Genomic DNA, 27,903 nt, shown 5'->3' with positions numbered 1-27,903 from the left:
TAATAAATATTACATAGTTAGGTTTCGATATATTATATTTTTAACACCCAATAATAATATGTATATTGTTAATAATTCGATCATAAATAAACATAAACAAAATCAAAAATCATTTTACTTACACTGAAAACTAATTCCGATACATTTAAACGTGCTTTTCGATGTAGTTAATACTAACAAGACTTTTTATTCAATTAATTTAACATAACATTTGTTTAAGTTATCTTTAAGGTAGGAATTCAAATTTTAAAATTCAACACAGTGAAACCGTTGCAGCACGCAGCGTTGCCACCCTGCAAAAGCCCAAGTCCATGGCTGGCCACTCTAACAGCTGACTGTTAACAACAAAGGAAAACAATACGCGACCGGCTTTTCATTTTGCACGCATTCCCCGAATTTCCCTGCTTAAACAGCCACTGGAGTGGAAAACAAGCAAAGCAACTGACCTGCCACATCCTGCAGCCTTTGCATGAAATGAGCCAACACGAACCGACTAAAGGAAAGCGGTAAACAAAGGAAAATGTGAGTAGTTGGCGGGGGTGGAAAGCGCCGGAAAACGCGGCAACGTTCAAATCGCTTCGGATTTTCCACTCCATTCGAGTGGCAGCCAAGCAGCAGAAAGGACACGCGCCGCGCACCGCTGGGGCAGCAAATCCTAAGACCCAAACAAACAATAAATCGCAGCGCCTCGAGAAAAAACGCCAGCTAACGTCAAGTTGTGTTTGCTATTTCAGCGCCATGGAGGACTTTGCCAGCATAAAGCCGCACAGTTCGGTGGTCAAACTGGCCTCGTGCCTGGAGAAGATCTACGCCAAGGTGGTGGAGAGCCGGGAGAAGCAGGTGCCCGAGCACCAAATCAAGGAAATCGAGTTCCTCAAGGCGCAGTGCAAGCACGACCACATGCAGCTCAGCCTGATGAGCTGTCAGACGCTGGTGCGCCTGGTGGATGAGGGCGTCCTGGAGGCCAACGGAGTGCAGAACAGCCTGCTCTCCATGCTGGCGAACGCGAGGTGAGGAGAACGGAACGGCCATCTGGCCAGAGAACCCGCCCACGACCCACATACATGCACATACACACGTGTGTGGCTCGATTCCGCAGGGCGCACCTTTGAACTTCCGGAGCAGCAGTCTGCAGCAGGCGGGGGAGGTGGAACAGCGAACAGCAGGACGGCTGGCGTGCTGGTCTATCAGGCTAAGTGGAGCGCAGCGATTCCAATTGCAAAATTGCCCACTAAGGTGCAAAAATTAGCCAGCCAGAGTCTGCCCGACTGCGTGGATGCAAACAGCGTGGATTCCCCGGGGCAGGCAGTTAATTAACGCGCCATTTAACGCCTGCCACCGCCACCGCCAGCAAGTGCCTCCAACATTGTTGACCCTCCTTCCGGCCGTCGACGCACGCAATCCCTCGCATTTCCGCTGGACGCGTGCTCCAAAATTAATTGCCCAGCACTTGGCACGTCATGTAGCAAATGCGCAAATGAATTATGACTCCGAGTTGATCCAAAATCCCAGTTGTTTGGCATTGGCCGCAAGCGGTTTCCGCTTGGCCGCAATCCGCAGTCGTCAATCTTGTGGATCATCAGCGATTATGCCTGGCTCGTTCCCATTTCCCGCCACGCAGCGCTACACCCACATATCATATCCTGCAGCCTTGACTGGCACATATTTGATGTATGCAAAGCCAGTGAAAAGTCTGGCATTGAACTTGAAATGTTTGCGGTGCGACGAAGGACGAACAAGCGGTCATGTAATACCGGAATTAACCTTGATAAGCCCGTCCGGTCCGGTCGAGCTGCAAGTGCAAGCAAAAAGGATTGCATATTAATTGGCCCGCAATTAGAGGCCAAACCCAGGCGACTTGTGGCCACAGCGTGAATTGTAATTACCTCGTCAAACGCAAAGCGATTTACTCCACCTCCGTCCTTGACTGCTGATTTGCAGCTGCTACTCCGGAAGTGACTGCTAATCGGCTGACACAGTCGTTCCATCTTAATGGTTGCAGGAACTGTAAACGCCTGAAAGTGTCACTCTTAGTTTAAGTATCTTAAACTGTAATCTTAATCCTATTTAAAGTGGCTAGCTCAGACCAGAACTTCCTGTTCCCTTTGCTTCCAGTCCAATGCGCTTTGCCATCATCACGGAGAGCATCTTGGGTCTGCAGCTCTTAGGCCTGAAGCGCAGGACCTCGTCCCTCAAGGACCAGGAGTCCTATCAGTGTTCTTATGGGCTGAAGACGCAGCAGCATCCGCTGATCTCGCTGCTCCAGCACTCTAGTGCCAACATGCACGATGTGGCCAACAAGATCATTGGCATTTGTCAGCACCACGACAAAAGGTGAGTTTAACCTAGCTGCGGTTATTGGCAAAGTGTGAATTACATATCTCAACTACGATTTCAGCATTCGGGACTACAGCATAGAATACCTGAGACCCGTGTTTCTCTACGTGCTCTGCAATCCCCAAACGCTGCACGACGTAAAGCCCATTTGGACCTGTGTGCTAAATCTTAGTGGAAAGCAGCCGGAGGCGCGAGCTCTGATGCAGGAGCTGCTGGCGTGGAGCAAGTTCAACAACGCGAACACTTGCCTGTGCACCAGCATTCTGGTCATCGAGGCCATCGACCACTTTCTGCAGCGAGAGGACCACGCGCAGTCCATCGATTTGGGAATCTATCAAGCCTGTCTCATCAAACAGCTTGCCAACTACGGAATCGATCCGCGACCCAGTCTGCAGTGCCTGCTCCGAGTGCTCCATGCCACGCGGGAGCACACGAAGGACCACTACCATGTCCTACTGGTTCTTCTTGCCGAGGTTTTGCACGTTCTGTCGCCTTTCTACCTGGCGGATCTGCTCCGCATCATCGTTTTCGTGGTTGTGCAGGAGCGCTGTGGCCATGAATACATTCTGAACATGTGTCTGGACGGAATTATTCAGTGGATGTCTCAGACTGCATTCATACCCGCAGAAGGCTTGGCTTTGGCCCATCAGATAGTCGAAAGGGTGCTGGACACCGAGAGATCTGACCAGGAGGCAGAGTTAATCACCACCAAGCAATTGAATCCCGCCCATATGCGCAACTATCACCCGGACATTGCGATCGCCTTCGATTTGGCCACATTGGTGGAGTCCTTTGACGCCTCCGACAACCAGGACGTATTCGCCTTTGTGGATGCCCTGAATGTCAAGGCCAATTCGGTATTCTGCCAGCGCCTGCACCTCTTTCTGCGCGCGCTTTTCCTATCGAAGAAGCCGCCGGTGGATTGCTGGTTTAAGATCTACGAGGTCATATTGCAAATCATTAAGGTCAACGAGGACATCGCCTATGATTTCCTTATGACATACATCTTCAAGCTCGCCCACGAAAGCAATCCCGAGTTGCAGCTGGAGCTGCTCAGGGGATTGGCCAGCTTTGCCGTCTGCAAGGTAAGAGGTGTCACATATACTCCTTATAATTTAATTGAATATATTATTTTTAGGACAATGTGCCCATGATACTCAACACCATACGAAATCTTTCCACCGAGAACGGCACATTCTGCGTGGACCTCTATGTGCGTCTGTGGCGAGTGGAGACGCGTACCTATCCCTTCCTGCTGAAGCAGATTGCCCAACCACTGCCGGACAATGACAAGCGCTGGGAGCTGCAGATAGCCCGCACCCATGCCATGCGGGAGATCTGCCAGGAGAAGTAGCTTTAAATTAACCCCCCACCTAAGGCATTGCTGATCGACTAACATTTAATTCCAGACCCACTTTACATGGCTCGGAGCTGCTCCCGCATCTTAGCAACACCCTCAACCATTCCTCCGATGAGGCGGGTGATTTGGCCACGTCCTTGGCCTTGGATGCCATATACGCTTTGTGTGACAGTCACACCGTGAACATTGCTTCCACCTGGCAGGCACTGGGCACTAAGTTCCGAAACGAGCTGCGTCCGCAGACGCTTAAATCGCTGTACAGGCTCTTTGGTCTCGTGCCCCTGCTGCAGACGCCCACCCTGGAGTACGAGAAGCTGGCGGATGATGCGCTGGAGCAGCTGTGGCAAGCCATTAGCCGGCCGGGCACGGATGCTGCCCAGGTGCGGAATGCCCTCGTTGCACTCAAAAACTATGAACCGGGAGTTACCTTGAACCTACGCCACATTCCAGCACAATTTCGCTTTGAAATCGTTGGAGGAGGAGTGGGAGCTGGAGGTCCCGGCGGTCGAGAAGTTGTGGATCTGCAGCAGGAGACGGTGCCCGGTGAGGTGTGGGTGCAGCTGCTGCAGAAGATACGTCCGGAGTGCGGAGATGCGGCGGCGGACTTGATTTCCCATCACATTGGCAATGAGATTGGCGCGTTTCGCAGCGGAGTCTACCGCCTGCCCGAGGGAAAGCCAGAGCCACGGAAGCTGGTGGGCTTGTTTGCCACCAGTCCACTGCGGGCTGTGACCAACTATCTGGTGAGCCAAGCGCGCTTTGGAGATTACGTCCCAGAACCGTATGCCGTAACTTTCGCCCTGCGTTCGCTGTCGAAGAAGTTTCCGAAGCCCATTCCGCCACTGGACTGGAGTTGCCTCACCAGCTTCTTCCACTTGTCCTTCGATGCGCGAAAGTATTGCATCATAATTGCCAAGAATCAGGCCGTTAACTCGGGAACCGCCAAGCGTCTCCTGGAAAACTTCCTGATCGACTTTGAGCCCAATTGCTTTGAGGAGGATCTCTTGCTCCTCTTTTCATTGCTGCCAGAGATTGCGAACAGCGTGAGCCTCCAGATTCTGAAGAACTTCGCCGAGAAGGTGGCTGTCTACTGCTTTAAGGAATCGCAGATAAATGACTTTGTTGAAGGTATGTCCCAATTCGCTTTGATTCGAATGAAAAATTTACCTAACCCTTTAACATCTTCCCAGGATGCTTGTTCGAAAAGTTCTTGGAAAGCGTTAAATACATATTCACCGGTAAATGCGACATACCCGAGGTGCTGGACGTTTTCACGCTGATTGTTGAGCGTTACATGGACTCGATGAACCTGGACTCAAGGCTCTTCGAACGCTATACCGAAGTGGTGGCCACACTGCATCCGAATGCCATTGATGGTCTAACGACGCCAGCCAATTGGTGGGAGACCCCGGTGGGCAAGCTGAAGAAGGCGACCATCATTCGCTGCTATTTGGTTTTGTACAACGAGAAGCTTCCAAATCCTCTCAAGTGGCTCACCCCCATAATTGATGCCTATGAGAAACGAGCGGAGGAGCGGCCCTTCTTCTACCGCCACCTGGCAGCCACTTTGTACGCTTTTGCCAGCGATGATCACTCCAGCAACTGGATAGCGGAGATGTTCCTGGAGATCCAAATGCTCTTGGCTGAAGGCTCCAACAAGGAGAAGGTGAACAGGGCGCTGTACCTGCTAGACATCTTCATCCTAGCCGTGGACGTGCTCTCGGGCTGTGCCGTGCTGTTGGGCAGCGTGGATGTGGTAGCCACGGACGATAAGCAGCGACTGTCGCTGTTCCCAGAGAGCTTGCAGTACCTGTGCGATCACATATTTTGGAAGGATCAGGAGGCTAAGGTTTGAAACACTTCGGTTGTTATTCCCTACCAAATACCAATGAGAATCCTTGCAGATATACGAATTCCTCTTCAATCTCTATAAGCACACGACTATGCCCTCTTCCTATGCCGATGTCTTCAGGGAGGCCATCATCTGCTCCCGAAATAAGCCCTATTTTGATAGCAAGGGCGTCTGGACCAAATACGTAGGACTGCGTAAATGAACACGACGACCACTCACCGCATTTAGACCCTCTCCGCCCACGCCTGAAGTGCACTTGAATGGCTAGAACCAACCGCCTACCGTCAATGTTAGTCAATTTTTGATAGCCATCGCGTTTGTTACTTGTATGTGTTTGAACTTTAACGTACATTAAATGCATTTTTGCGCACAACATTTGAATCTGCCAAGTGCTGCCAGATGGGCGCAAAGTGTGGCCACTGATAGTCGTCGAAAGTCGATAGCTTCGGGGGTGGTTCCTATCGACTGCAGCACACCCCTAGTTCGGACAATCGCTTAGAAGAATTTATTATTATTCCGGAATAATTACAAAAAAAATGCAATAAAACATCCAACACGAGTGCATTTCTACCAAATTAACGGGTATCCCTTGCGTGAGCTTGTGAACCGGTTGTCGAATCAGTGCAAAGTGACTTTGTGGCTCGTTTTCACGCGAGGCAACAGGAAAACCCAATCAAAACGTAAACAATGGACGAAATAAAGCTCGCCAAGGTTAGTTATCAGCTCAATCAATGCGATAGGGTAAAATGCAGCCAGGGTCATCACTCGGCGACCACTGTGGAGCACCTGGCCGGGATGCCGCGAAGGTGCAGTGAGTCATCCTACTGGGGGGCTGGCCACTCGGAAATCGATGGAGTGGGTGCTCCACATGTGCCCTTTCCGTGGGAAAGGTACCGGCTACTCCGCCCACACAGGTGGGAGCTCCTCCCCGGGAAGGTGTGAGCACTCCCAGATATTCACGTCCATTAATATGGAACCAAAACATGCGCATAGAATCCAAAAGTAAATAAGCTCTCCCACCCGCTCTCTCTTCCCAGTAAAACAGCACAGCCTCCATTTTTAACCGTGAAAAGTCGTTTATCTAAATCAGTGGAAAGTTCTCTCGACGTCCAGAAGGAAGGTTACATACACTTCTGCCCTTCGACGTGGCCTATTTAACTGGGTTCGTGTTGCGGCCGAAGTTGATGGGATTCCCGCCTCCCCGAAATGGGTTAATAATCAGGGCAAGTCTATAAACTTATTTGGACTTGAAAGCAACGATAGGAACTTCGCCCAAATTTGCATGCCAACACCGACTATATACAGAAATACCCCTTTTAAGTAATGTAAACATAATAATTAAAGCGAAACATTAGCCCTTTCCAGGAAAAATCTCGTATAGGTAATGTTGTTTTTCTACAAATGTATTTTTAAAGTTGCACAAACTACTTATTAATGAGGTGTTTTTTCTGGTTTATGATAATTAACTTGTTATATAATTATTTAGATTTCAAGTTGAATATGCTAAGACTTTGTTTAGAATCAACCCAATCCTTACAGGGTATTTCAATGTAACAAACTGCCCAATTTGTCCTCTCTCCGTTCGAGAGAGAATTTCCCCTGGCAAATTTCCCCAACACAAAATCGTAGCGCGCTTTTAAGCGCGCGCATTCGTCGCTGGCGATTGAGTTACAATCCATCGCTCGACGGAAGCACTTCGCGCCGCGCCAACCAAACTACACACACTCATATTCGTGTGGGAAAATCGGAAGAAATAGGGAAAATCGCACAGCAAATCGCAGTGTATAGCGCGAGTTTCGCGCTCGTGAGGCAGGCGAAAAGTGAAAGTCCCAAGTCCCAAGCCCTTCGATTGCACCCATACAAACTCGATTTGATTCCATTCGAGTTGCCAGCACACGATTGCTGCTGATTCAAAATCAATAAAGCGGCCATCCCATAATGGACTTCACCCGCTTCATGAACAAGTTCAACGAGATCGAGCGCCAATTGTCCCCCACCTCCGCGCTGCGCCTCAGCTTCGACAACATTTCGCCGGAGACGGAGGAGCCGCCGGACGGCAACAAGAGGCTGTGGGGCGTGCCCGTGCCGCCCTTCGTCTCCGAGAAGGTGGTCTCCTGGATCGAGGAGGAGTTCAACGAGGCTCCGCTCTTCTACAACGGCAACAGTGTGCTCAAGAAGGTAACCCGCACGCTTACCATGCAAATCATGGCGAGAAAATCGTGCTAATTTTCCCATTTCCCATTTGAAATGTCACCCATGGCCACCGGCTACTGGCCGGAAAATATGCAAATCAGCATCGAGCACACAGGCAACATGCTCGGGGCTGCCAAAAGTTGTCTTGCCCCCTTCCCGAAACCCCTTTTCCTATTTGGGTCATGTGTAGGAGCAGGTCCTGGCTCCATCCCGACTGCATCAGGGCGTCGACTGCATGTGCGTCACCACAATCACTCCTTGGGGCAGCCACAAGTCTGACAGATTGTTGCAGTGTCAGCGGAACACTCGGCTCCGCTGCTCGGTCAATTAATGGGATGGCTTTTCCATCAAAGTCGCAAATGCAACTGCCATCGGCTGGCAAATTGCACTCGTACATCAAGTGCAGGCCACCGGAATGGCAATTGTCAAGGTTTCCCATGTTGACTACCAAGGGGTTTTGAATTAATTAGATTGAATTAATATTGGTTGGTTTATTCCTATTTGTGTGTGTCTAATAATTAACATCTGAAATACCATTAAAAGTTCTTTATTGAGTCTCTTTTCATTAGTTTTATGCCTCAGTTTGTTTGATAATTCGAATTAAAACGTACATTAAGTATGCGCCACGTTGCCAGCAAACTGATGGCCATAATTTGGCATCTGCATGTGCTATATAACTATAGTAAATCGAATAAAACACTCGTGCATGGGTGCAAAAACTTAAATGAAAGGAGGCTTAGATCATTATCCTAAATCCATAGAACGTTTTAATATATGATACGTTTGTTTGAGTGACATATCCTGCTTTAAAAGGTCGACCTTAAAGTTCAAAACATCTCTACTGTGCTCAGTTGGGTAAATTGGTTTAACTTATAGCCAGGCTTCAATTTGCATGTTCAGCTTGCTGCCCGCTGGGCGAGAGTAATGAACTCCCACTGGCTAAATCAGGCAATTAACTAACCTTATCTATCCCGACAATGGACCCGGCTCAAACAAAGGCCTCAATCTAAGTGACATGAAAGGAAATTAGTCCGATGATGAACGGCTCTCGGGAAATGGAATATGTTGGCCTCCTGGGCAATAAAAGCCGGCGCAGACAAAACGGAAAAAGGGAAGCGGTGGCATGTCCTGGAATGAAATGAAATGAGAGGAAGGAGCAGGGGAATTGAGTCTGGAGGACCATCAAAGGAATTAATGGGCCGCTGGTCGGTGGCAAAGCAACTAACCGCAAGGGGCACTACATGTGCCTATACTTGGTTGGTGCTTTAAAGTTGACATATTCCCGGCTTTGAAGAATGCTTGATGAAGCTTCCTTTCACTTCAGCCGGGGATTCGCTGAAAAGTTGATTGAAAAAGTTAGCTCCTTTCTTCGCGGTTCTCATGTAGTTTATTCTTTATGGTGTGGCATGTGTACGTACGAGTGGGTTTCCACAAAACTATATGGATTCCGCTAACGTCAGCGGGCGCCAGCTGAAGTGAAGCGAATTTAAATCTGAAATTGTAACCAATTGTAACCATTTCCATTCTCTCTGTTTCTCTGTTTGTTCAGGTGGAAAATGTGCGGATGATAGATCGCTACAATACCAAAAATCCCACGGTCGGCACCCTCTATCTGACGGCCACCCATCTGATATTCGTGGAGCCCGACAGCAACAAGGAGACCTGGGTAAGTAGCCCCTAATGACATCATCCATGTAGCAGTAGCAGTAGCTTTGCGAACTTCTTCGAACTTCTGCGACTGGAGTGGCAAGTGTGGATTTGCGTGGCCCACAAAACGTTTATGTGAGTCACCACTGTGCTTGCAAATAAGTCTGCTGCTGCTGCTGCTGCTGCTGCTGGCGAACGTGCTCAAATGGGTTTCTTTTCGGTTTAGCACCGACCTCGCAGCTGTCAAAAAGTTTACAGCCCCTCTGGATGTCGACTGATGTCTCAGGTCCGCTGCATTTCCTTTTGCGCCTTCGCGTCGAGTGGAAAATGGCGCTTGAGTGGGGAAAAGCTTGCTTTAAACAAGACTGCGCTTTAAGTTTCTTGTTTACCAAGGAATTTAATTCGCCTCCTGCAATCTGGCACACAACGGAATGTTTGCACAAGCGTGTTGCGTATACGCCCCATTGCACGCATACAAATTGAATTTCGTTCAGCGCTGCTGTCGCTGCAGGAAACATCTCTTTAAATTCGCCACAAATGGGTTGAAAAGCCGTTTGCAGCTCAGTGCTCGTGCGTTGAGCACAATTGGCAAATGCGATTTTTGCCAGCGAAATTGAAAGGACAAACTGACAATAAGCCGCCTGAATAGTCGCAAAAATCCCCGGCTTAGCGCTATTTTGCACAATAAGTGCCCGACATGCTCATATCCTTTGACACACCGCCGGTGTCCTTTGCTGCTCAAATCGCTGCACATGCGAGTGCCACTAAATGCGATTAATAATTCCATCCGCGTAAGTTGTCCACTGCGTATACGTAACGAGGTTTCCGGCCGAGAGCAGGCAAGCATTTCATTTTAATTGCCACGCCAAAATTGTATTAATTATGCACTCCCCGGAGCAAGTTGGCGCATCCGAGTGCCACAAGTGGCCCAGGAGCGTAGGTGTCGGGATTCCGCACTCGGGACTCGCAATTGCGGGGGCCGCGCAAAGTGGTTAATTAAAAGTGAAAACACTTAGGATCGTAGTAAGCGAGCCACCGCCGTGAGGGGCGAAAAGCAGGCGACTATCGATTTTCTGCGCCATTGAAAACTGGTTGCTTAGTTCCTCATAATCCGGCAGCTGCTCCCCGCTAGCTTTCCGCCCCTGACTCAACTGGCTCAACTGACTCTACTTGTTTTACTGCCCGCCACTGGGGCGCATCAATTATTTAGTGGCGAAAGCAGTTCTGGCCAGGCACGTAGCTGGGATGTCCAAAGGGGGAAGTTGTGGCGAGCGTTGCATAAGAGCAGCCTTGGGCGAAGTCACGCTCGTAAGCTGGTTTCTTGAATGTTTCGCTCACAAAGGGGAGCAAGCCATAAGCAGCAATCATCCGAGTAGCTGGAAGCTGGATGAATGAGCCAACGCAACCTAAATATTTTCAATAGATTTATTAACCACACAGGACGTTATATCCTTGTATTTACGCTGTGCTGCCTTTTCAGATCCTGCACATGCACGTGGCCAGCATTGAGAAGCTGCCCCTAAGCACGACAGGATCTCCGCTGCTCATCCGCTGCAAGACCTTCCTATCCGTAACTTTCGTCATTCCCAAGGACTCCGAGTGCCACGATGTCTACACCTCGCTGCTGAAACTGTTCCAGCCGGGTAAGAAGAATTCACAATACACAAGACTGCGACCGTCATTCATAGGACGACATTTCTGTATTCCTGTCCCGCGGGCAGTGTCCATCAACAAATTGTATTGCTTCAACTACCAGCCGAACAAGGATGATTTCCCCAAGAACGCCGGCTGGGACTACTTCAAGCTGGAGGCCGAGTTCAAGCACATGCTGGTGCCCAACGAGGCCTGGACCCTGTGCTCCATGAACGAGAAGTACGAGCTGTGCGACACCTATCCGCGCCAGATTTACGTGCCCAAGGAGGCCACCACGTTGATGCTCATCAGCAGCTCGCGGTTCCGCTCCAAAGGCCGCCTCCCAGCGCTCACCTATTTGCACAACAACAAAGTAATGCTAGCATATAACTCCTAATATCAGCAGAAAGAGCAGACATAAACGACTTTGAACCACATAGGCCTCCATCTGCCGCTGCAGTCAGCCCCTGTCCGGATTCAGTGCCCGGTGCCTGGAGGATGAGCAAATGCTGGAGGCCATACGCAAGACGAATTCCAACACGGACTACATGTATGTGGTGGACACACGACCGCGGGTGAGAGAGCGACAGGGGAATCCCCCGGGGCTAGCATATGCAAATAATCCATTTACGCCATTTGCAGATTAATGCCATGGCCAACAGAGCCGCCGGCAAGGGATACGAGAACGAGGCGTTCTACGAGAACATCAAATTCCACTTCCTCGGCATCGAGAACATCCACGTGCAGCGCGCCAGTCTGCAAAAGGTACTGGAGGCCTGCGAACAGAAGTCGCCCACGATGAGCGCCTTCATAAATGCCCTGGAGTCATCCGGCTGGCTGAAGCACATTCGCTCCATATTGGACACGTCGAGGTGAGCTAACACACAGGCGCCTCTCACAATGGCTTTGTGGTCTGAGTTATAAACATCCCTTTCGTGATCCTACAGCTTCATCGCCAACGCCGTGGACAAAGGCGTCTCGGTGGTGGTCCACTGCTCCGACGGCTGGGATCGCACTGCCCAGGTCTGTTCGCTGGCGCAACTGATGCTGAACCCCTACTACCGGACCATCAAGGGCTTCCAGGCGCTGATCGAGAAGGACTGGCTGGCCTTCGGGCACAAGTTCAGCGAGCGCTGCGGTCATATCCAGACAGATGCCCGCGAGGTATCGCCGATCTTCACTCAGTTCCTGGACTGCACCTGGCAGCTAATGTCACAGCGCAGCGAGGCCTTCGAGTTCAACGAGCGATTCTTGCTGATCCTGCACGACCACGTGCACTCATGTCAATTCGGCACCTTCGTGGGCAACTGCGAGAAGGACCGCTTGGACCTGAAGCTGGCCGAGCGCACCTTCTCACTGTGGGGCTTTATGGCCAACCACCTGAACGAGTATATCAACCCGCTGTACAAACCAAATGTGGACGAGGCCATTAAGGCCAACCTGGCACCGCAGTGCATCAAGTGAGTACCTCCTAGAGTTAACCAAATCTTATATAGATTATGTCCTTCTCACGCAGATTCTGGCGCGGCATGTACAGTCGCTTCGAGAGCGGCATTCATCCGCGGGAGCCACTGGGCGACCTGCTGCTCGATAGCAAGGAGCACTGCAACTCACTGGAGGACCACGTGCAGCATCTGACCAAGCGCATAGCCAGCTTCAAGAACTACATCTCCAAGTCGGCCAAGAAACTGCAAGACGCCACCAGCGCTCCTAGCAAAGTTAGCAAGGAGCTCTCCAGCAACGAGATCAATGATAACAAGTGGGAAATGAGCCTATATAAATGAGTTTAAGACGCATCTTATATAATCTATCCTCTGTTGCAGATACAACTACGATAAGAAGCTAAGCGAACTGTCCGCAGCCGATGATGACCACCCGCTCAAGGCCAGCAACATGTCCTTTGCCAGCCTGTCGCTGAGCGCGGAACAATCCAGTCCGCCGCAGGCGTTGCCCGAGGAAATCAACTCCGTGGCCGTAGACTGGAAGCCCATGCGCAATGTGACAACCTGCTCCTGCTCCACGCCCTTCGATCAGTTCAGCAAAAAGGTGTGTAGCTCCACGTACTCAAGCAAGACTTCCAATGCTCATTATCCAATCCTCGAATAGACACACTGCTGGCGCTGCGGGGACATCTTCTGCGAGCGCTGCATCGACAAGAACGTGGCTCTGCCTGGACACGACAGTGGAAAGCCGGTTCCAGTGTGCCGGGGCTGCTTCCGGCAAATGCAAAAGCAGAGCCCGTAGATAGAATAAGGGCAGGATCAAGGAACGGATGTGGTTGGGTGATGAGCGGAGCTAGGATGTGCGATCGATATGGAAAGAAACGCTATTAATTATATTGTGTGTATTTATTGTTGCATTTGTAGCTTTAGCTGCTTGTAGAAGCGCATTCAAGTTGTTGCAAATGGAAATCAAAAGATTAAAACCAAATCAATCCACCAGCGATTGGCTTCCAAGCATCGTCCTAGTCTTTAAGCCGGGCACAAAACTGTATTTTGTTGTTAGAATCTAGAGCTACTTATTTGCCAGTCGCAGCCCCCACAAGAAAAGTACAATTAGTTGTCAGAGCACCTTTGCTCCTGATCAAAATAAATATAATTTCGGAAGAACTCGGCGGTCTCCGGATGTACAGACATTTGGGCGTAGCCCTCCTTCGCAGCAGCGGTCCCTGGCATCCAGTATATTCCACCAACAGTAACGCGCAGACACCCGTAAATTATGGAAACTATGCATTCTTGTTTGTCGATTTGATCAAAGTGTAATAAAAATTATTTATTCAACAACTGCGAGTTTCTACTGAGCGATCGATGAAGTCTGATTAGTAGCCAATGTCTGGCTTGATGCGGAGAATGACCGGAACACTGGTGCAGGGCAGGATGGCCACCTCGGTGACCACGGCACTCACCAGCTCCGGCGGAGTAATGTCGTAGCTGAGGTTGAGCGGCAATAGCTTTCCCTTGGCCGCCCAGTTGCTTAGCTGGCACTTGTCCCCGCGCACCAGTTGGTTGGGGTCGCTCAGCTCGTTGTAGACGATGGCGTCCGTCTGGAAGCGATCGCTGAACTTGTGCGTCTCGCAGCACACGAGGACCGGCACGTTGTGAGCATTGGCCACCAGGGCCACCTGGGCGGTGCCCGTGCGCGCCATCACGTATCCGTTGGCCAGCAGGGCGTGTGCTCCAAGCAGCACCTTCGTCGCCTCCGCCATCACATAGCCCACGGCGTTGATCAGCACGTAGGTGCACGGGATTCCGTTGGCGTGCAGTCGGCGCAGCAGCTCCTGGCCTTCACATCCGGGTCGGGAATCGACGACAATCACCCGGAAGGCCACCTGGCGCCGCTTCGCCTCCTCACAGATGAACTGTATGAGGGAGGAACAGGCAAAGGTCAGCAGCACGTCGCCATCGGTGATCTTTTCCTGCAGGAAGCCGCTGATCGCTTGGGCCGCCTTGCCGATTTGATTTTCAATGTAAGTATCGATGAAGTGGACGAGCAGCTCCTTTAGCTGTTGAATAAATGCATTTTACCCATTGGATCTATATTCTTATATGGACAAACGTACCTCCGTTTCGGGAACATCCGCTGGTAGCTGGGTCAGTTGGTTCTTGAATTGTTTGTAGGCATTGGATACGGACACAGCCAGCGGTCTGCACTTGTGGAGGTGGTCTACGTGGTGCTTCACAGCGGCGTCTAGGCTACGACCGAACTCCTTCTTCGCGGGCGTCTCGAAGTCGTGGACAACCTGTCGCAGTGCGTGCAGGAAGGCAATGCATCGAGCATTGGACCCGACCACAGTGCGCCTGGCGTACTGGACACCCAAGCGCGCAATGCTCGGATGGACGAGTGGATCGTTGATGAACTGGCTGTCTTCCTTGGCGCACACCAGGTGGTTGAACAGCTTCACCCGGCAGTCTCCATTGGGCGTGCTTGCTGGACATTTGCTGGGAGAACTGCTTGCGGTTGCCTTGGTGGGGGAAACGCTCTCTCGTTTCGGTTCCCTGGGAACAGCGGTGGGTGGAGCCTTGCCTGCTGGCTGAGCCTTTTTAGACTGTCCCTGGGCCTTGGCTGCTCGTTGGGCTTCCTGGATAGCTCGACGCTCCGCTTTGCTGAGTGCTGGCTTCTTCTGTGCGAGAGGTGTAGAGGGATGCAGTTGAAGCAACAAAAATTGAAATTAGGGGGCTATTACCTTTTCCTGATCCGCTTCTGTTGCCGCAGGTGCAGCATTGGCTGGCACTGGAACTTGTTCTGTCACTCTCAGGTCAGCCAGCTGTTGTGAGACGCCCTCCACCTTGGCTCCTCCGCCTTTGCCAGCTTTCTTGGCCGCCTTCTTGGCCTCGCGTTCAGCCTTGATCTGCTCGCGTGTCCTGTCACCCGCCTCTGCATCCTTGCCATTTACCGCAGCTGGCTGAGTTGTCTTTGAAACCACTGCATCTTGCACCTTCGTTGTGGTGGTGGTCGTCAGCTTGGTGGTTATGGTCGTCTGCTCCACCTCGGTTATGATTTTGGTGGCCGGAGTAGCGGGAGTGGGCGAAACGGTAGTCGAAACAGTGGGAGTGGCAGGGGCGGCGGCAGTAGAAGTCGTAGCGTTTTTCTGTTTCTTGGCCTGTTTGGCCAGCTTCTTCGCCTCCCGCTCGGCCATTACCTGGTCACGAGTCTTCTCCGTGGCCACTGCATCCTGCTTTCCGGGCATTGCACTCGCGGCGTCGGTGGCTGAGTTCTCTGGGGTCGTTGTATTGCTGTCTTCCAGGCGATTTCGTTTGTTGCGCGGTCGATTGCGTTGCCTTTGCTTCTTGTGCTTGCTCTTCAAGGTCTGGGCGTCAGTCTGCAGATACGGAATACGGAATTAGTTTTTGATGTGACAACATTCAAGGCTATCAAACTGTTTGGATCCAATACAAAATCAAATCGGCAGACATGCTAAATCAAAACTACATTTGGGGTACTCGGTACTTGGTGGGTAAGTTACTAAGACTCAAGCTAGCTACCTGTGGCACCTGTTCGCTAGTTAAAACCATTTTGCAAGCTTGAAAAGAGAGAGACATGGCAATTAAGGTGCAATAGGATGTGAAAGGTTAAAGGTTCAGACTCCTGCAGTGGTGTTATTGAGTTCCAAACGGGACCTTGCGGCTCTGGATAAGCGTGAAGCTGGCTTAGAATGGTTGACAACTTAAGCAGTGTGCTCGCTGTTTTTACCTTACGATTCTTTATTCTTATTCAAGAAAAAGAGACTTGAAAGTTTTGCTCACGATGGCAAAAAACCGTCCACCAGCTGATAGTGCTGCAAGTGAATCGATAGGCGTTTTGATTGGCTGTGGTAAACACATGGACGGCGTTGCCAGATGCGCCAGCAGCCAGTGTCATATTTGGTGCTTTGCTCGCCGCACAAGTTGGCATTCCCATAGCTGTCTTTTATTTGTGAGGTTCGTATGTTCGCCTACCGCTGCCGAAAATTACATAATTTTTGCGTAAATTAAATTCGTTTAAATCGACCCTCCGCAGCTGCGAATTCTACGAATACCATGGCCGACAAAGCTGCTGCCGAGAAACCCGCCGGACGCCCCATGCGCTACCCGTACACCTTCTCCGCGAAGATAGCCCAATTCCCCATCAAGCACTACATCAAGAACCAGTGGATCTGGCGCTACTACTTCATTGCGGCCGTCGCCTGCGTGCCCGTGTTCTACAAGATCAGCAAACTGGGTGCGTAACAATCGCTTAGCGCCCTGTGGGCCCCTATTTATGCATTATTTCCTCCGTCCCACTTTCAGCCAACTCGCCCGAAAACAAGAAGGCATGGGCCGAGTCCCAGGCCAAGGAGCATGCCGAGCACCACTAGACGGCCCGTAAATTAGTCTTAATTGTCGCATCAACATTTCAGAGCTGTTTGTGTTGGACCTAACGTGAAATCGGCGAATAAATGATTTGAAACGAGGTTAAACTTGATTCTTATTGGAGAGTGCACTGAAAACGCATATACGGTCCTACTATGCGGCTATAACACTACTTATGAGCTGCCACTCAAGGGATTGGTCTTATTATTGATTTGTTAAATGAAGTACTAACTTAGTTGCTTGTCACTATTAAAATTTATTACTAGTAGCATTAAAAAAGAGTCAGTTAAGCCGCCTAGTTTTATTTGATTTGCGCAACTGCTAGGTACGGAAGTCGATGAATATTCGATAACATCGATCACTGCATTTGGTAGGGTTAAACAAGAAGCCAAGCGGACGAAAATATTGAAACTTAAAACAAAAATTCGCTCAGTGAGGTAGTTTGCGCAAAACAATGCATTACAAGATAAAAACTCATCGGTCCTATTCTTGGAAATTCCAATTCCAAGATTGTGCGTAAAAAACCCAAACATAAAAGTATTTAACGCACGAAAATACTATAATATGAATACTGATTCATGTATCCGTTGCCATTTAGTAGCTATAACTCATATGTACATGTTTTATTATCAGCAGTTCAAAGTGAACTTCCGCTAAAATAATTTCAAGCGAGTAAGCTTCGACAGTCGCTCCATTACCGCGAAATGATGAAGTTCATCGCAACAGGACTCGCTCTGCTAGCCTACTCAATCCATCTGGCTGAAGGAGGAGGATTTGGCCAGCTGCTGGACCCAGATTGTGGTACGACGAAGGAGGGCATTACCGAACGGATCGCCGGGGGCACGAACGCAGACCCATTATCAAATCCATGGATGGTATATGTGACTGGAGAGGTGCAATGTGGTGGCTCGCTGATCACCAATCGTACGTACCCAAATCTAGCAAATGAATGAGTTCGTCCAGTCACCTGCCAATATTTCTAGGTTTCGTTCTCACGGCAGCCCACTGCATCGTGGATTCCAATATGTGAGTGCGACAGCTTATCCTTTACCCGAAACATTTATTTCCATTTCCGTAGGAGCGTGCGCTTGGGCGAGTACGATACCCAAAATCCACGCAAGGACTGCAATCGTGGGGTCTGCGTGCTAAGGGTCTATACCGTCGAAGTGGATTTGAAATTTGTACATAGTGACAATAGGGACGAATACAAATATGACATCGGTCTGCTGCGCATGAAGACCGCGGTCCAGTACTCAGGTAATGACATGGATCTAACAGCCAGGGCTCCTTTAGCAATGGGGATCTCTTTCAGACTATGTGCGGCCAATCTGTTTCCTGGTTAATGGGCACTTGCAGGAAAGTACCTCATTCAATATCACCGGCTGGGGTATTACCAACAATAAGCACACAAGCCAGACGCTCCAAACAGCCATGGTGTACAACGTCGATCCCGAGTTATGCAGCAAAAAGTTCATGAACGAAGTGGATGAATCGCAGATTTGTGCTAGCAACGAAAACCGAGATGCATGTTCCGGGGACTCAGGAGGCCCGCTAAGCGCACAGATTGCTCGTGACGGCCGCTTATTGACATTCCAGTACGGAATTATTAGCTATGGATCCAAGAAATGTAATTCCCACACCGTTTACACCAATGTAACATACTATAGGGAGTGGATACTGAGCACCATCGAATCGGCCTCGTTGCTGGAGGAGAACTGTGGAACAGTAGCGCGCGGCTCCAGAGTTCGGCGGTTAGTTGGAGGCCATGATGCCGGGAGGCTTTCACATCCGTGGATGGTAAGGCTGCACACATATTCTAGTTATGTCTGCGGCGGTTCGCTTATCACCTCCCGTACGTAATGAATGTATTTGGAAGAGCTTGCCTGTGTTTAATGGCAACTTTTGCAGGTTTTGTGCTGACGTCAGCGGTCTGTGTCGATTTCTCAAAGCCTATGTATGCACTCTACTGCTGTGTTAGGAGCCAGTTTAAAGACTTTCTTTTGCAGGACAGCGCTGCTCGGCGGGCATGACATGGATTTGCCGCACACATTCCTGGAGGTCCCAATCGATCGAAAAATCGTGCAGCCACAGTTCGATCCGCGGAATCCCTTAAAACACGACATAGCTCTGCTTCAAATGATGCAAGAAGTTCCTTTCTCAGGTAACGAAATAGGGACAGGACTGCCACAGATCCACTAAGTGACCTATTTGCTTTCAAGACCACATCAGGCCCATTTGCCTTTCCAATAATCAGATCCTGGAGGGAGTTCAGAGCTACACTCTCACTGGCTGGGGTGTCACCGGCGACGGTAAAGTGAGCCGCATCCTCCAAGAGACCTCTTTGATTGGCGGCGATCCGTCACTTTGCAATAGAACATTTCCCGGTCGAATCGATCAGTCGTATATATGCACCTTTGGCGTGAACGGTGATGCGTGCAATGGGGATAGTGGAGGCCCATTGAGCGCGCAGCTTCCCTACAATGGCACTTATCGGACTTTCCTGCTGGGAGTCATGAGCTTTGGGTTAAGTACCTGTAGGGGCTATGGGTTGTCCACAAATGTGTCGCACTACTTGGACTGGATCAAGAACACAATTAAAGAGAACTCAATTACTTCCATTTAGAGTCCAAATGAATTCAGAAAGATGAAAAGCCATTTATCTATTGGTCTTTGCAATTAAAACCAAGATTAAAGAAGCTTAGTTGAGACCATTTCTTTAGTTGCAAAGTGAGGAACGCTATCGATTACCATCGGAGGCAAAGCAAATGTTCGATAGACTAAGCCGATTGTGCTCGATGTAAATGTAAAAGGATGTTATCAAAAAAAAAGATCTATAATCGATTAAAACAACCAGATTTGTTTTCAAATTTTTCTTGGCGATTCTTTCGTGAATTAAAATACAACACGTCAGTTATTAAAATATAGCGTTGACAAACTATTGTGGAATATAACACAATAATACATAATATAATATCATAAATTACTGTATACTAGATTAATTGTCTTTAGAGTAAAAGACGTGGTAAAAATATTTGAGGGCAGTGATTCTTATGTTATGTCCGCACGTCGTGAATCAAGAAGTCAATTTTTTTCTAGTAGATATTGCTAAGGGATCCAGTTGATTTGATATAAGGTCAGCTCGTGAAGATTCCTTCACCGTTTACACCAAAGTAACGAATCCATCTCGCCTAGGAAAACGATCTGCCAGTTCCAACATTTCTTTGGCTTTTCAAAGAAAACATCAATCCCGCATTGAAGCTTATCTGTGAGTGAAATAGGCACAAGTCGGGGGAATAATGACTGAATAATGCATTAATATTATGTACAGAAGAAAAGCTTATCTCCTGCGCTGGTAACGCTATATACAAGCCGAGTTTTTGGAAAAAGCTAACGCTTTTTTCTGGTTTGCACATTCACTTATGTATATATACGAGATAAACCCAGAATCATTATTGGTTTGTGTTGTGCGCTATAAAAAGGCATTCCTTCGGTCATTTGCTCGTACTTCGCTTAGACATGAAGATCTTCTTGGTGGCAGCGTGTCTTTTTCTTGGATTCCTCGGAGGATCGGCCTCTTTGCTGAAGGAGAACTGTGGAACAGTAGCGCGCGGCTCCAGAGTTCGGCGGTTAGTTGGAGGCCATGATGCCGGGAGGCTTTCACATCCATGGATGGTAAGGCTGCACACATATTCTAGTTATGTCTGCGGCGGTTCGCTTATCACCTCCCGTACGTAACCCAAATTAATGTATTTGGAAGAGCTATGTGTTTAATGGCAACTTTTGCAGGTTTTGTGCTGACGTCAGCGATCTGTGTCGATTTCTCGAATCCTAAGTATGCACTCTACTGCTGTATTAGGAGGCAGTTTAAAGACTTTCTTTTGCAGGAAAGTGCTGCTCGGCGGGCATGGCATGGATTTGCCGAACACATTCCTGGAGGTCCCAATCGGTCGAAAAATCTTGCACCCACAGTTTGATATGAGCAACTACAAACACGACATAGCTCTGCTTCGAATGAATCAAGAAGTTCCTTTCTCAGGTAACGAAATAGTGCCAGGACTGCCACAGATCCACTAAGTGACCTATTTGCTTTTAAGACCACATCAGACCCATCTGTCTTTCCATCAATCAGCCCCTGGAGAGAGTTCAGAGCTACACTCTCACTGGCTGGGGTGTCACCGGTGACGGTGACTTGAGCCGCATCCTCCAAGAAACCTCTTTGGTTAACGTCGATCCTTCAATTTGCAATAGAACGTTTTCCGGTCAAATCGATCGGTCGCATATATGCACCTTCGGCGTGAATGGTGATGCGTGCACTGGTGATTCTGGAGGCCCACTGAGCGCTGAGCTTCCCTACAATGGCACTAAGCGGGCTTTCCTGCTGGGAATCGTCAGCATTGGGTTAGATTCCTGTAGGGGCTATGGGTTGTCCACAAATGTGTCGCACTACTTGGACTGGATCAAGAACACAATTGAAGAAAACTGAATTACATTCATTTAGAGTTCAAATGCATTCAGAAAGATGAGAAACTCTATTGTGCTTTGAGAAACTGCAATTGAAATATTAATTTACCATCTATACCAAGATTAAAAAATTAACAAAAGAAACTTAGTTAAGAACATTGTTTTATTTGTAAAGTGATGAACGTTATCGATAACCATCGGAGGCAAAGCAGTTATCGCAAGTCCAAATATTCGATAGACTAAGCCGATTGTGCTCGATCTGCCGCGAAGGTATTATTTAAGGGTGCGCCTACGGTCACTCTTCAGAAAACTTTTGTCGTCGCAAAAAAAGTAAGTAAAGTTCAACCGCGCCGCATTTTTCCGGCATTAAATCGAATATGTACACTGAGTATTCGTGTATATATTCATATATATTTTATGCAAACAACAAACAAAGAATCGGCTATAAATAGCGGCGCTTTCATTGCGACTTGGTTGTTTGAAAAGTTGAATGCACTCCGCTTTTTAAGGGGACAGTTTTACAGTTACTTGGCAAAGCTTCTTTTCGCATTGGAGTTTACTTAATAAATTGTATTTTTTATACTTCTCTTGCAGCTTAACTACCTAAGAATCAAACAGAATGTTCGTCGTACGTCGTAGCGCATCTCGCCTGTATCCCGCTGGAGTCCAGTGAGTTTCTACCCACATTTGACCCTCGTGCATAACTACCTGCTAATTGGCTTACAAGAAGTAACACAGTACTCATATCTCATTCGCCATATTCAAAGTCTTATGTATGCCCCGCACTTACACTTTCCTCAATGTGCGATAAGATAAACAATTTCGATCCCATCGAAATCGCTTTCACCCTGCGCGCATGTGTGTGTGCGGCCTATGCTGACTTCACTCCACTGTTGCGTAACACCACAAAACCAGAAGATTCTAATTGCTCCCCCTTCTTTTTTCGCTCCGCAGGCTGGCCAAGATGAGCGGCAGCCAGGTGGGTGACCTCGGCAGTGGCGCCGGCAAGGGGGGCGGCGGCGGTGGCTCCATCCGCGAGGCTGGAGGAGCCTTCGGCAAGCTGGAGGCTGCCCGCGAGGAGGAGTACTTCTACAAGAAGGTAAGTGACCCAGAGACCGACTCATTTCATCATTGGCTCTTAGCTTTATTGAGCAGCAAGAGAAAGCGACTTAATAGCAAGTCCTGCCGCTAAGCAGCTCCTGAACGCCACACTTTTGTATGCGAAAGTTGATCTCCTTGTAGTCCAGACCTGCTCCGAAGGCTTTCTGCAGCCGATTTGACAGCACCCACAGCTCCTCTTTGCCCTCGTGATTCCGCACTATCTTTAGGCCGCTGGCGAACTGCAGGCGCTGCTCATCCTCCACCAGCATGACCAGATTCTGATGGCTGTAGCTAGTGCGGATGTTCCAGGCCAAAATGCTGGCCGGCTGAACCAGACCGCAAATCAGAAAGCCGGACTCGCTCATGGCCGCCGCAACGCATTGACTTCCCCGCTTGCCCAGCAACTGGAACTGATCCAGGGCAGCGCTCACATCGTTTAGGCGCCAGTTGCTGCCGTTGTTAGCCACATCCAGCGGAATGGCCATTTGCCACTCGCTGGACAGGGAGTGGAAGTACATCATCCGCCGGCCCCCCAAACCGTGGGGAGTTAGAGTGGTGGACACCGTGCCATCCCACAGCTGGAAGCTCTCGCCTGCTATCGTGAATGTGCCGAAGTCTGGATGGGGATACGTAAACTTGTTCTCAATCCGCCATGACTGCTGGGCTGCCACGTCATACACCACTATGCCATGTCCGATGGAGTCCGCCATATACACAAATCCCACATCGCAGTTGTGCGGATCCAGCTCCACGGTGGGCGTGACAAAGCGACTCACGCCCTCCTTGTACAATCGCTTTGGCATCTTGTACTGATGCACAACTTTACCGCTCTCCAAGTCAATGGCGTACAGCTGCGGCGGGCAGTGCTGAATGAAGTCGATCTCCCCGCTGTCCAGGATCCACATGCGCCCGCACTCGTCTATCTGGGTGCGGTAGACCGAAGTCAAGCCATTGCAATCGGCTCCGTGGGATTTGTGCCACTCGTAGCTGGGATACGCCTGCAGGAGAGTTCCGTTCGGTCGCATTTCGTTTGTGACGTAGGCCAGAGAGTATGGAACGCCCTTGGCGAAACGCGGAATGGTCACAAATATCGAGGGCGTGGCATCGCCATCTAAGGGAGAGCAAATGAAGCAAGCTTTTGTGCTAAACGGGAGAACTCTCACGCTTGTAGTAGACGTCCACATCGATTGGGATTACGCTACCCGGATCGTATAGCCCCTCCTTCAGCGCTCGCTCCCTTTCCTGGAGCGATGGGAACTCCAGCTCCAGGTTATAGGCTGAGAAGACACTTTCCAAGGCCTGGGCGGATGCTGCCAGCCACCAGCAACAGCAGACACCGAAAACAATCCAACGCTCCATGTCGTAATCCTTTCACTTTCGCGACAACTGCTCCACTTAAAGACCAAGCGGATACTGCACATGCGCGCCGAATTGCGGGTCCATGTCTTTCTAATCCAGCCCGCCACTCAGCAGGCTAAGCGGGTCAGCTTTTGTAACTGGTTTAATTGCACACCCAAAACTCTGTGCACTGAAATTCTGGTCGAGCCATGGCAGTTTGTTTACTGTTTACTGGTGTCCACCTCAGAAAACAAGTTGCTGGTGGTGTTGGCTAATTATGCACGCCACCCATTCGGACCGTTTGCTCGGTTCGACGCCCCATTAAGTGTGATCAGTTATCCAGTCAGTACAATTTAGTGCACAATCCAGTTCCAATCGTTGCTGCTGATGCCCGAAACGGTTAAGGTCAGTTGATGGCGCGGAATCAGCTCTAATCTCAAGCCACTGAGGCTTCTACTGGCCCGCTGTATTCGTGCGTGACTAGGCTGTTGCTGCTTGGGCGTACAGACTTGTGGCGATAACAAGTGACCCTGAACTTTGCCACAAAATAATGCCGCAAGAAATTTGAAAATCAACAAGTAAAGTACAGTAAAGCCTAAGACGAATGCATTTATAAGCCAAACCAATTCCTAAGAAACTCCATTTCTTGTACAATGCAAATTTATTTGAATTCCCATTTCTTACAATAGTTCCTATTTAGTAGTCACCATTTCTTTGAAAGCTTGCCACTTTCTCAAACCAATTTGATCGTTTTTATGTGCATTTATATGGCTTTTTGGGCAAAGTGTAAACCGTAAAGTAAATTTAAATATTTCGCAGTCATAAAATGTAAATTATTCAAGGGAATTAGTACCACACGATGATAAATATTTACACGTCATTCACATTTCTTAGGTTTTGCGGAATCTTTACAATTCAAGATAGGCTGTTATTAGCACTTACGCGGAACTTGCGACGATCCCCCAGTAAACTGCACAACAAAAATAATATTTACATACATCAATTTAGTGGATTTACGAAATCACTAGCTAAACACCAGGCGATTGGTTAGATCTTCGTCGTTGGAGAAGAAGACGCCGCCCTGGACATCATCCAACTTGCGGCGCAGAATGCGGAAGTTGACCTCCTTGGAGTTTAGCGTACCTGCGGCGATTTTCTAGAGGAACAATCATCAGTTTAAGTGTCACACTAAAGCGTAGTCAACCACAAACCTGGTAGCGATTGGAGAGCATCCAGAGTTCCTCCTGTCCGTCGCGGTTTCGCACCACCTTCATGCCGCTGACGAACTGAAGCTCATCGGACTTGGCCGGCAGATTACCAAAGTTTCGCGAACTATACTGCATGTTTACGTTCCACACAAAGAGCTTGACGGGATTGAAGGTGACGCAGTAGACGTTGTTCCTGCTATCGATGGCGGATGCGGCGCACTCGCTCCGCCGCCTGCCCAGCAGCTTGAATTCCTCTGGCAGAGCCTCCGGCCCATTGGCCCAGTTCTCCTGCCGGTTCAAAGCACTTAAAGGCACGGAGAACTCACTTGCACTGGCCAGCGGATGGAAGTACAGATTTCGCTTGTCATTGTTCAGCGCAAACATGCCGTCCATCAGGTAGAAGCTCTCGCCCGCTATGGTGTGCTTGCCGTAATCCGGATCGGGATACATGAAGCGGTTCTCCGCCCGCCAGGATGTCTGCGCCTGGTGGTCGTAAACCACCAAGCCATGGTAGCTCACATCGGCCACATAGATCATGGTGCGACTGCAAGTTCCCCGCGGCGGAGGATCCTGGACGAGCACATTTGGTGTGATGAAGAGGGATCCACTGGGGATGTATGTGTCGTTCGCAAAGCGGTAGCGATGCAGCAGACGATCGGTGGCCAGGTCAAACTGCAGCAGCTGCGGCGGACATCGCTGAGTGGTTCCAATTACACCCGAATCGATCACCCACATCTGGTTGCACTCGGTGATCTGGAAGAGATTTATAGTTGTAAAAGCTCAGCTGTCTGGCAATTTCACTTACAGCCACTCTGAAGGCGGAAGTTATCTGATCGCAGTCCTCGCCGTTGGCATTGTGCCAGGAGTAGTTGGGATACGGCTGCAGCAGAGGGCCATTCCTGCCCTGCGTCGAGGAAACGGTGGCCAAGGTGTAGGGAATGCCCGTGACGAAGCGTGGAATGGTGGTGAACAGCCTGATCTGGCCATTGGCCATATACTGTGGCTGCACATCGATGGGAGTGCCGTTTTCGGGCACCAGATTACCCGCCGCCTGCGCGTTCTCCCGATCCTGGGCCGTGGGAAATCCGAACTCCAGCTGGCCCCACTGCGTCAGCGTTTCCACAGTGCGCACGGGACGCTGTCCAATGGCACCGGCGCCATAGCCCTGGGCCAGCGCCAGCGAGAAGGCGATAAGTAGGATCCGAAGGGGCACCATTCCGCAGCAGAGTTGGATGGTAAATGTTCTGCTCGAACTAAGGGCAGCCGCTTATCAAGCGAGTTGGTTCCTGAGGCGTTGATAAGTGGCAGAGAGGCACGGTAGCTGGCGGAGATCGAAGAGAGTGGAGCGCGGCCTGGCTTTGTCTGCTTGTTGACGACCAATTAAGAGCAAGGGTCTGTTGATATTTGGCCAGATGCGGCCTAACAACGCTTTATAATTTAATAAGGTGACCCCGTTCTGACGACACTTTCTTCGACGTCTCACTTCGCTAGCCAACTATCAACTGAAAACAGGCTTGGTGGCCTGAAGACGAGCAGGCAGAACGGCTGTCAATGCTGGGGTATCGATGCTGATTCAGGTTCATTGGCAGGTGGTTTTCCCCCGGTCTTTTTCGCACTCTTTACAGACTTCCACCGACTGTTTGTCTTGGTCACCCAGGGTGTGTGTGACGGGTTCGTGCTGAAAATTGTTAACCAAATATTGGCTCTTGGAGTAAGCCTCTTATATGGCTGGCAGCTAATGATGACAGTAGATTATTGATGGGAAGCTCCAAGAGTGGGCGGGCTTAGCTAACCAGTAATTAGCTTTTTACGTCTTAGAACCACTAATTGTATTTTGCACCGGCTAATCGGGAATACATATCTGTTTGCTTTGTTGCAGCAAAGGGAGCAGCTGGATCGCCTTAAGAACGACCAGATCCACCAGGCTGAGTTCCACCACCAGCAGATCAAGGAGCACGAGGAGGCCATCCAGCGCCACAAGGAGTTCCTCAACAACCTGCACAAGTGAGCGGTGATCCGCACAGAAGGATGAACTCGAGACATTTACTAAAATGCATTTCACTCTCTTTTGTATGTTCCCAAGTGCTTACTACCCACTAACTTAAAAAATGATATGTGTATTTGAAAAGTGCGTAAATAAACCATCTTTATTTTGAATGCTTTAATACGACTGTGTTTATGTGTCGGAAGATTTTACGTCGTGCTGGAAACAAGTTACTAAAGTTTACAGATGTGTATCCCAAATGGGCGCTTCGTTACAGAACCGAAGCCATAAAGTTCTGTGATGCATTTCTATATTATTGACTTTTTAATGGCTCTTCGGTTATAACCAGAACCTTATCGTCTTTCTTTATTATCGACTGAAAATAAATTAACTTATAAGGAAAGAACACTTATTAATAATAACATTTTTAAAGAAGACTGTGTTTCACTTATGGAAGATTTGGTGATAGAACTTGCAAGAAAATACACTTTTAAGAACTATTTATTGCACATTAAAATAAAACTTAAACTTCTTACAGATTTTTTTTAAGAAATGTCTTTTTTAGACATTAGAAGCAAACATTAAACATATGCTGCATAATTTTTGTATAAAAACAACCTTAAGTAAGCTATTCTCCCCACAACATGTGGATTCCCCAAGCACGAGCTACTTAAAATGCAAAATCATTGCCTAATTAGCAAACCTGACCAGCTTTCATTCAGTTTTTAGCGTGTAAACAGTTCATTATAATAGTATTGTTAGAAAAACTTGAATGCACACACCTACGGACTTTCTACAGATGATATTATAAGAACTCAAAGGGCGACTTTCAGATGATGTTAAAAGAGCACGTACGCCACCTGTTGGAAATATCTTGAAAAGCGAAGGGCAGTTCAAGATAGTGGGAAATAACACAGAATATTTTGTAAAGCATTGTTTACATATTAGGTATTATAAATTGC

The 27,903-nt window shown here is 49.0% G+C and overlaps 8 protein-coding genes across 14 annotated transcripts; 5 read left to right on the top strand and 3 right to left on the bottom strand.

Moving 5' to 3' along the window:
• Window positions 1-323: 323 nt before the first annotated feature.
• Window positions 324-5,919, top strand: LOC120446731 (focadhesin). Its single transcript, XM_039627848.2, has 8 exons — window positions 324-522; window positions 735-1,010; window positions 2,116-2,334; window positions 2,399-3,422; window positions 3,476-3,687; window positions 3,747-4,825; window positions 4,888-5,546; window positions 5,602-5,919. Exons 2-8 carry the CDS (start codon window positions 739-741, stop codon window positions 5,749-5,751), a joined length of 3,615 nt encoding a protein of 1,204 aa, XP_039483782.1. The 5' UTR covers window positions 324-522; window positions 735-738; the 3' UTR covers window positions 5,752-5,919.
• Window positions 5,920-6,045: 126 nt separating this feature from the next.
• On the top strand, window positions 6,046-13,804 carry LOC120446732 (myotubularin-related protein 6). Of its 2 annotated transcripts, none has more exons than XM_039627850.2 (10): window positions 6,046-6,260; window positions 9,292-9,408; window positions 10,870-11,032; window positions 11,111-11,394; window positions 11,462-11,596; window positions 11,664-11,893; window positions 11,969-12,481; window positions 12,538-12,780; window positions 12,845-13,067; window positions 13,128-13,804. In XM_039627850.2, the coding sequence occupies exons 1-10, from the start codon at window positions 6,237-6,239 to the stop codon at window positions 13,263-13,265; spliced, it is 2,070 nt and encodes a 689-aa protein (XP_039483784.1). In that variant the 5' UTR covers window positions 6,046-6,236; the 3' UTR covers window positions 13,266-13,804. The 2 variants fall into 2 exon arrangements, with proteins under 2 accessions (XP_039483784.1, XP_039483783.1); XM_039627849.2 differs by lacking the exon at window positions 6,046-6,260 and adding an exon at window positions 7,243-7,727.
• Window positions 13,754-16,327, bottom strand: LOC120446733 (translation initiation factor eIF-2B subunit delta). Of its 3 annotated transcripts, none has more exons than XM_039627853.1 (4): window positions 16,212-16,327; window positions 15,205-15,840; window positions 14,581-15,141; window positions 13,754-14,523 (listed from the first exon to the last, which is right to left on the bottom strand). In XM_039627853.1, the coding sequence occupies exons 2-4, from the start codon at window positions 15,706-15,708 to the stop codon at window positions 13,840-13,842; spliced, it is 1,749 nt and encodes a 582-aa protein (XP_039483787.1). In that variant the 5' UTR covers window positions 15,709-15,840; window positions 16,212-16,327; the 3' UTR covers window positions 13,754-13,839. The 3 variants fall into 3 exon arrangements, with proteins under 3 accessions (XP_039483787.1, XP_039483785.1, XP_039483786.1); XM_039627851.1 differs by lacking the exon at window positions 16,212-16,327 and adding an exon at window positions 16,004-16,173; XM_039627852.1 differs by lacking the exon at window positions 16,212-16,327 and adding an exon at window positions 16,004-16,145 and having other exon boundaries at window positions 14,581-15,138.
• LOC120446736 lies at window positions 16,298-16,950 on the top strand. The gene is made up of 3 exons (XM_039627859.1): window positions 16,298-16,438; window positions 16,518-16,718; window positions 16,787-16,950. The coding sequence occupies exons 2-3, from the start codon at window positions 16,538-16,540 to the stop codon at window positions 16,852-16,854; spliced, it is 249 nt and encodes an 82-aa protein (XP_039483793.1). The 5' UTR covers window positions 16,298-16,438; window positions 16,518-16,537; the 3' UTR covers window positions 16,855-16,950.
• A 277-nt stretch (window positions 16,951-17,227) lies between these two features.
• LOC120446735 (serine protease grass) lies at window positions 17,228-21,471 on the top strand. Of its 4 annotated transcripts, none has more exons than XM_039627855.1 (8): window positions 17,228-17,286; window positions 17,486-17,773; window positions 17,833-17,875; window positions 17,928-18,106; window positions 18,162-18,701; window positions 18,758-18,803; window positions 18,856-19,010; window positions 19,069-19,717. In XM_039627855.1, the coding sequence occupies exons 2-8, from the start codon at window positions 17,554-17,556 to the stop codon at window positions 19,470-19,472; spliced, it is 1,587 nt and encodes a 528-aa protein (XP_039483789.1). In that variant the 5' UTR covers window positions 17,228-17,286; window positions 17,486-17,553; the 3' UTR covers window positions 19,473-19,717. The 4 variants fall into 4 exon arrangements, with proteins under 4 accessions (XP_039483789.1, XP_039483788.1, XP_039483790.1 ...); XM_039627854.1 differs by having other exon boundaries at window positions 17,483-17,773; XM_039627856.2 differs by lacking the exons at window positions 17,228-17,286; window positions 19,069-19,717 and adding an exon at window positions 20,944-21,462 and having other exon boundaries at window positions 17,344-17,773.
• Window positions 21,472-21,557: 86 nt separating this feature from the next.
• LOC120444555 (ATPase inhibitor A, mitochondrial) lies at window positions 21,558-27,122 on the top strand. The gene is made up of 4 exons (XM_039624304.1): window positions 21,558-21,640; window positions 21,905-21,979; window positions 22,265-22,409; window positions 26,837-27,122. The coding sequence occupies exons 2-4, from the start codon at window positions 21,930-21,932 to the stop codon at window positions 26,963-26,965; spliced, it is 324 nt and encodes a 107-aa protein (XP_039480238.1). The 5' UTR covers window positions 21,558-21,640; window positions 21,905-21,929; the 3' UTR covers window positions 26,966-27,122.
• On the bottom strand, window positions 22,423-24,284 carry LOC120444552 (protein yellow). Its single transcript, XM_039624302.1, has 2 exons — window positions 23,575-24,284; window positions 22,423-23,522 (listed from the first exon to the last, which is right to left on the bottom strand). The coding sequence occupies exons 1-2, from the start codon at window positions 23,768-23,770 to the stop codon at window positions 22,480-22,482; spliced, it is 1,239 nt and encodes a 412-aa protein (XP_039480236.1). The 5' UTR covers window positions 23,771-24,284; the 3' UTR covers window positions 22,423-22,479.
• LOC120444551 (protein yellow) lies at window positions 24,392-26,621 on the bottom strand. Its single transcript, XM_039624301.2, has 3 exons — window positions 25,763-26,621; window positions 24,961-25,710; window positions 24,392-24,905 (listed from the first exon to the last, which is right to left on the bottom strand). The coding sequence occupies exons 1-3, from the start codon at window positions 26,171-26,173 to the stop codon at window positions 24,774-24,776; spliced, it is 1,293 nt and encodes a 430-aa protein (XP_039480235.1). The 5' UTR covers window positions 26,174-26,621; the 3' UTR covers window positions 24,392-24,773.
• Window positions 27,123-27,903: the final 781 nt, after the last annotated feature.

This window comes from Drosophila santomea, chromosome 2R (genome assembly GCF_016746245.2).
Source record: "Drosophila santomea strain STO CAGO 1482 chromosome 2R, Prin_Dsan_1.1, whole genome shotgun sequence".
NCBI classification, from domain to species: Eukaryota; Metazoa; Arthropoda; class Insecta; order Diptera; family Drosophilidae; genus Drosophila; species Drosophila santomea.
Note: the sequence above shows the minus strand (reverse complement) of the source record. Positions and strands in the feature narration are given on the sequence as shown.

Bases quoted from the DNA above. Each gene is read 5' to 3' on its own strand.
- LOC120446731 (XM_039627848.2), top strand. From the start codon at position 739: ATGGAGGACTTTGCCAGCATAAAGCCGCACAGTTCGGTGGTCAAACTG. The intron at 2,335-2,398 runs GTGAGTTTAACC...CTACGATTTCAG, and splicing joins TGTCAGCACCACGACAAAAG to CATTCGGGACTACAGCATAG. The intron at 3,423-3,475 runs GTAAGAGGTGTC...TATTATTTTTAG, and splicing joins CCAGCTTTGCCGTCTGCAAG to GACAATGTGCCCATGATACT.
- LOC120446732 (XM_039627849.2), top strand. From the start codon at position 7,488: ATGGACTTCACCCGCTTCATGAACAAGTTCAACGAGATCGAGCGCCAA. The intron at 7,728-9,291 runs GTAACCCGCACG...CTGTTTGTTCAG, and splicing joins GCAACAGTGTGCTCAAGAAG to GTGGAAAATGTGCGGATGAT. The intron at 11,894-11,968 runs GTGAGCTAACAC...GTGATCCTACAG, and splicing joins TCCATATTGGACACGTCGAG to CTTCATCGCCAACGCCGTGG.
- LOC120446733 (XM_039627851.1), bottom strand. From the start codon at position 16,060: ATGTCTCTCTCTTTTCAAGCTTGCAAAATGGTTTTAACTAGCGAACAG. The intron at 15,142-15,204 runs GTAATAGCCCCC...CCTCTCGCACAG, and splicing joins CAGAAGCGGATCAGGAAAAG to AAGAAGCCAGCACTCAGCAA. The intron at 14,524-14,580 runs GTACGTTTGTCC...TTTATTCAACAG, and splicing joins CGGATGTTCCCGAAACGGAG to CTAAAGGAGCTGCTCGTCCA.
- LOC120446736 (XM_039627859.1), top strand. From the start codon at position 16,538: ATGGCCGACAAAGCTGCTGCCGAGAAACCCGCCGGACGCCCCATGCGC. The intron at 16,719-16,786 runs GTGCGTAACAAT...TCCCACTTTCAG, and splicing joins CTACAAGATCAGCAAACTGG to CCAACTCGCCCGAAAACAAG.
- LOC120446735 (XM_039627855.1), top strand. From the start codon at position 17,554: ATGATGAAGTTCATCGCAACAGGACTCGCTCTGCTAGCCTACTCAATC. The intron at 18,702-18,757 runs GTACGTAATGAA...CAACTTTTGCAG, and splicing joins CGGTTCGCTTATCACCTCCC to GTTTTGTGCTGACGTCAGCG. The intron at 19,011-19,068 runs GTAACGAAATAG...TTTGCTTTCAAG, and splicing joins GCAAGAAGTTCCTTTCTCAG to ACCACATCAGGCCCATTTGC.
- LOC120444555 (XM_039624304.1), top strand. From the start codon at position 21,930: ATGTTCGTCGTACGTCGTAGCGCATCTCGCCTGTATCCCGCTGGAGTC. The intron at 21,980-22,264 runs GTGAGTTTCTAC...TTCGCTCCGCAG, and splicing joins CTGTATCCCGCTGGAGTCCA to GCTGGCCAAGATGAGCGGCA. The intron at 22,410-26,836 runs GTAAGTGACCCA...GCTTTGTTGCAG, and splicing joins AGGAGTACTTCTACAAGAAG to CAAAGGGAGCAGCTGGATCG.
- LOC120444552 (XM_039624302.1), bottom strand. From the start codon at position 23,770: ATGGAGCGTTGGATTGTTTTCGGTGTCTGCTGTTGCTGGTGGCTGGCA. The intron at 23,523-23,574 runs GTGAGAGTTCTC...GCTCTCCCTTAG, and splicing joins TGTGGACGTCTACTACAAGC to ATGGCGATGCCACGCCCTCG.
- LOC120444551 (XM_039624301.2), bottom strand. From the start codon at position 26,173: ATGGTGCCCCTTCGGATCCTACTTATCGCCTTCTCGCTGGCGCTGGCC. The intron at 25,711-25,762 runs GTAAGTGAAATT...AATCTCTTCCAG, and splicing joins CTTCCGCCTTCAGAGTGGCT to ATCACCGAGTGCAACCAGAT. The intron at 24,906-24,960 runs GTTTGTGGTTGA...TTGTTCCTCTAG, and splicing joins TGCTCTCCAATCGCTACCAG to AAAATCGCCGCAGGTACGCT.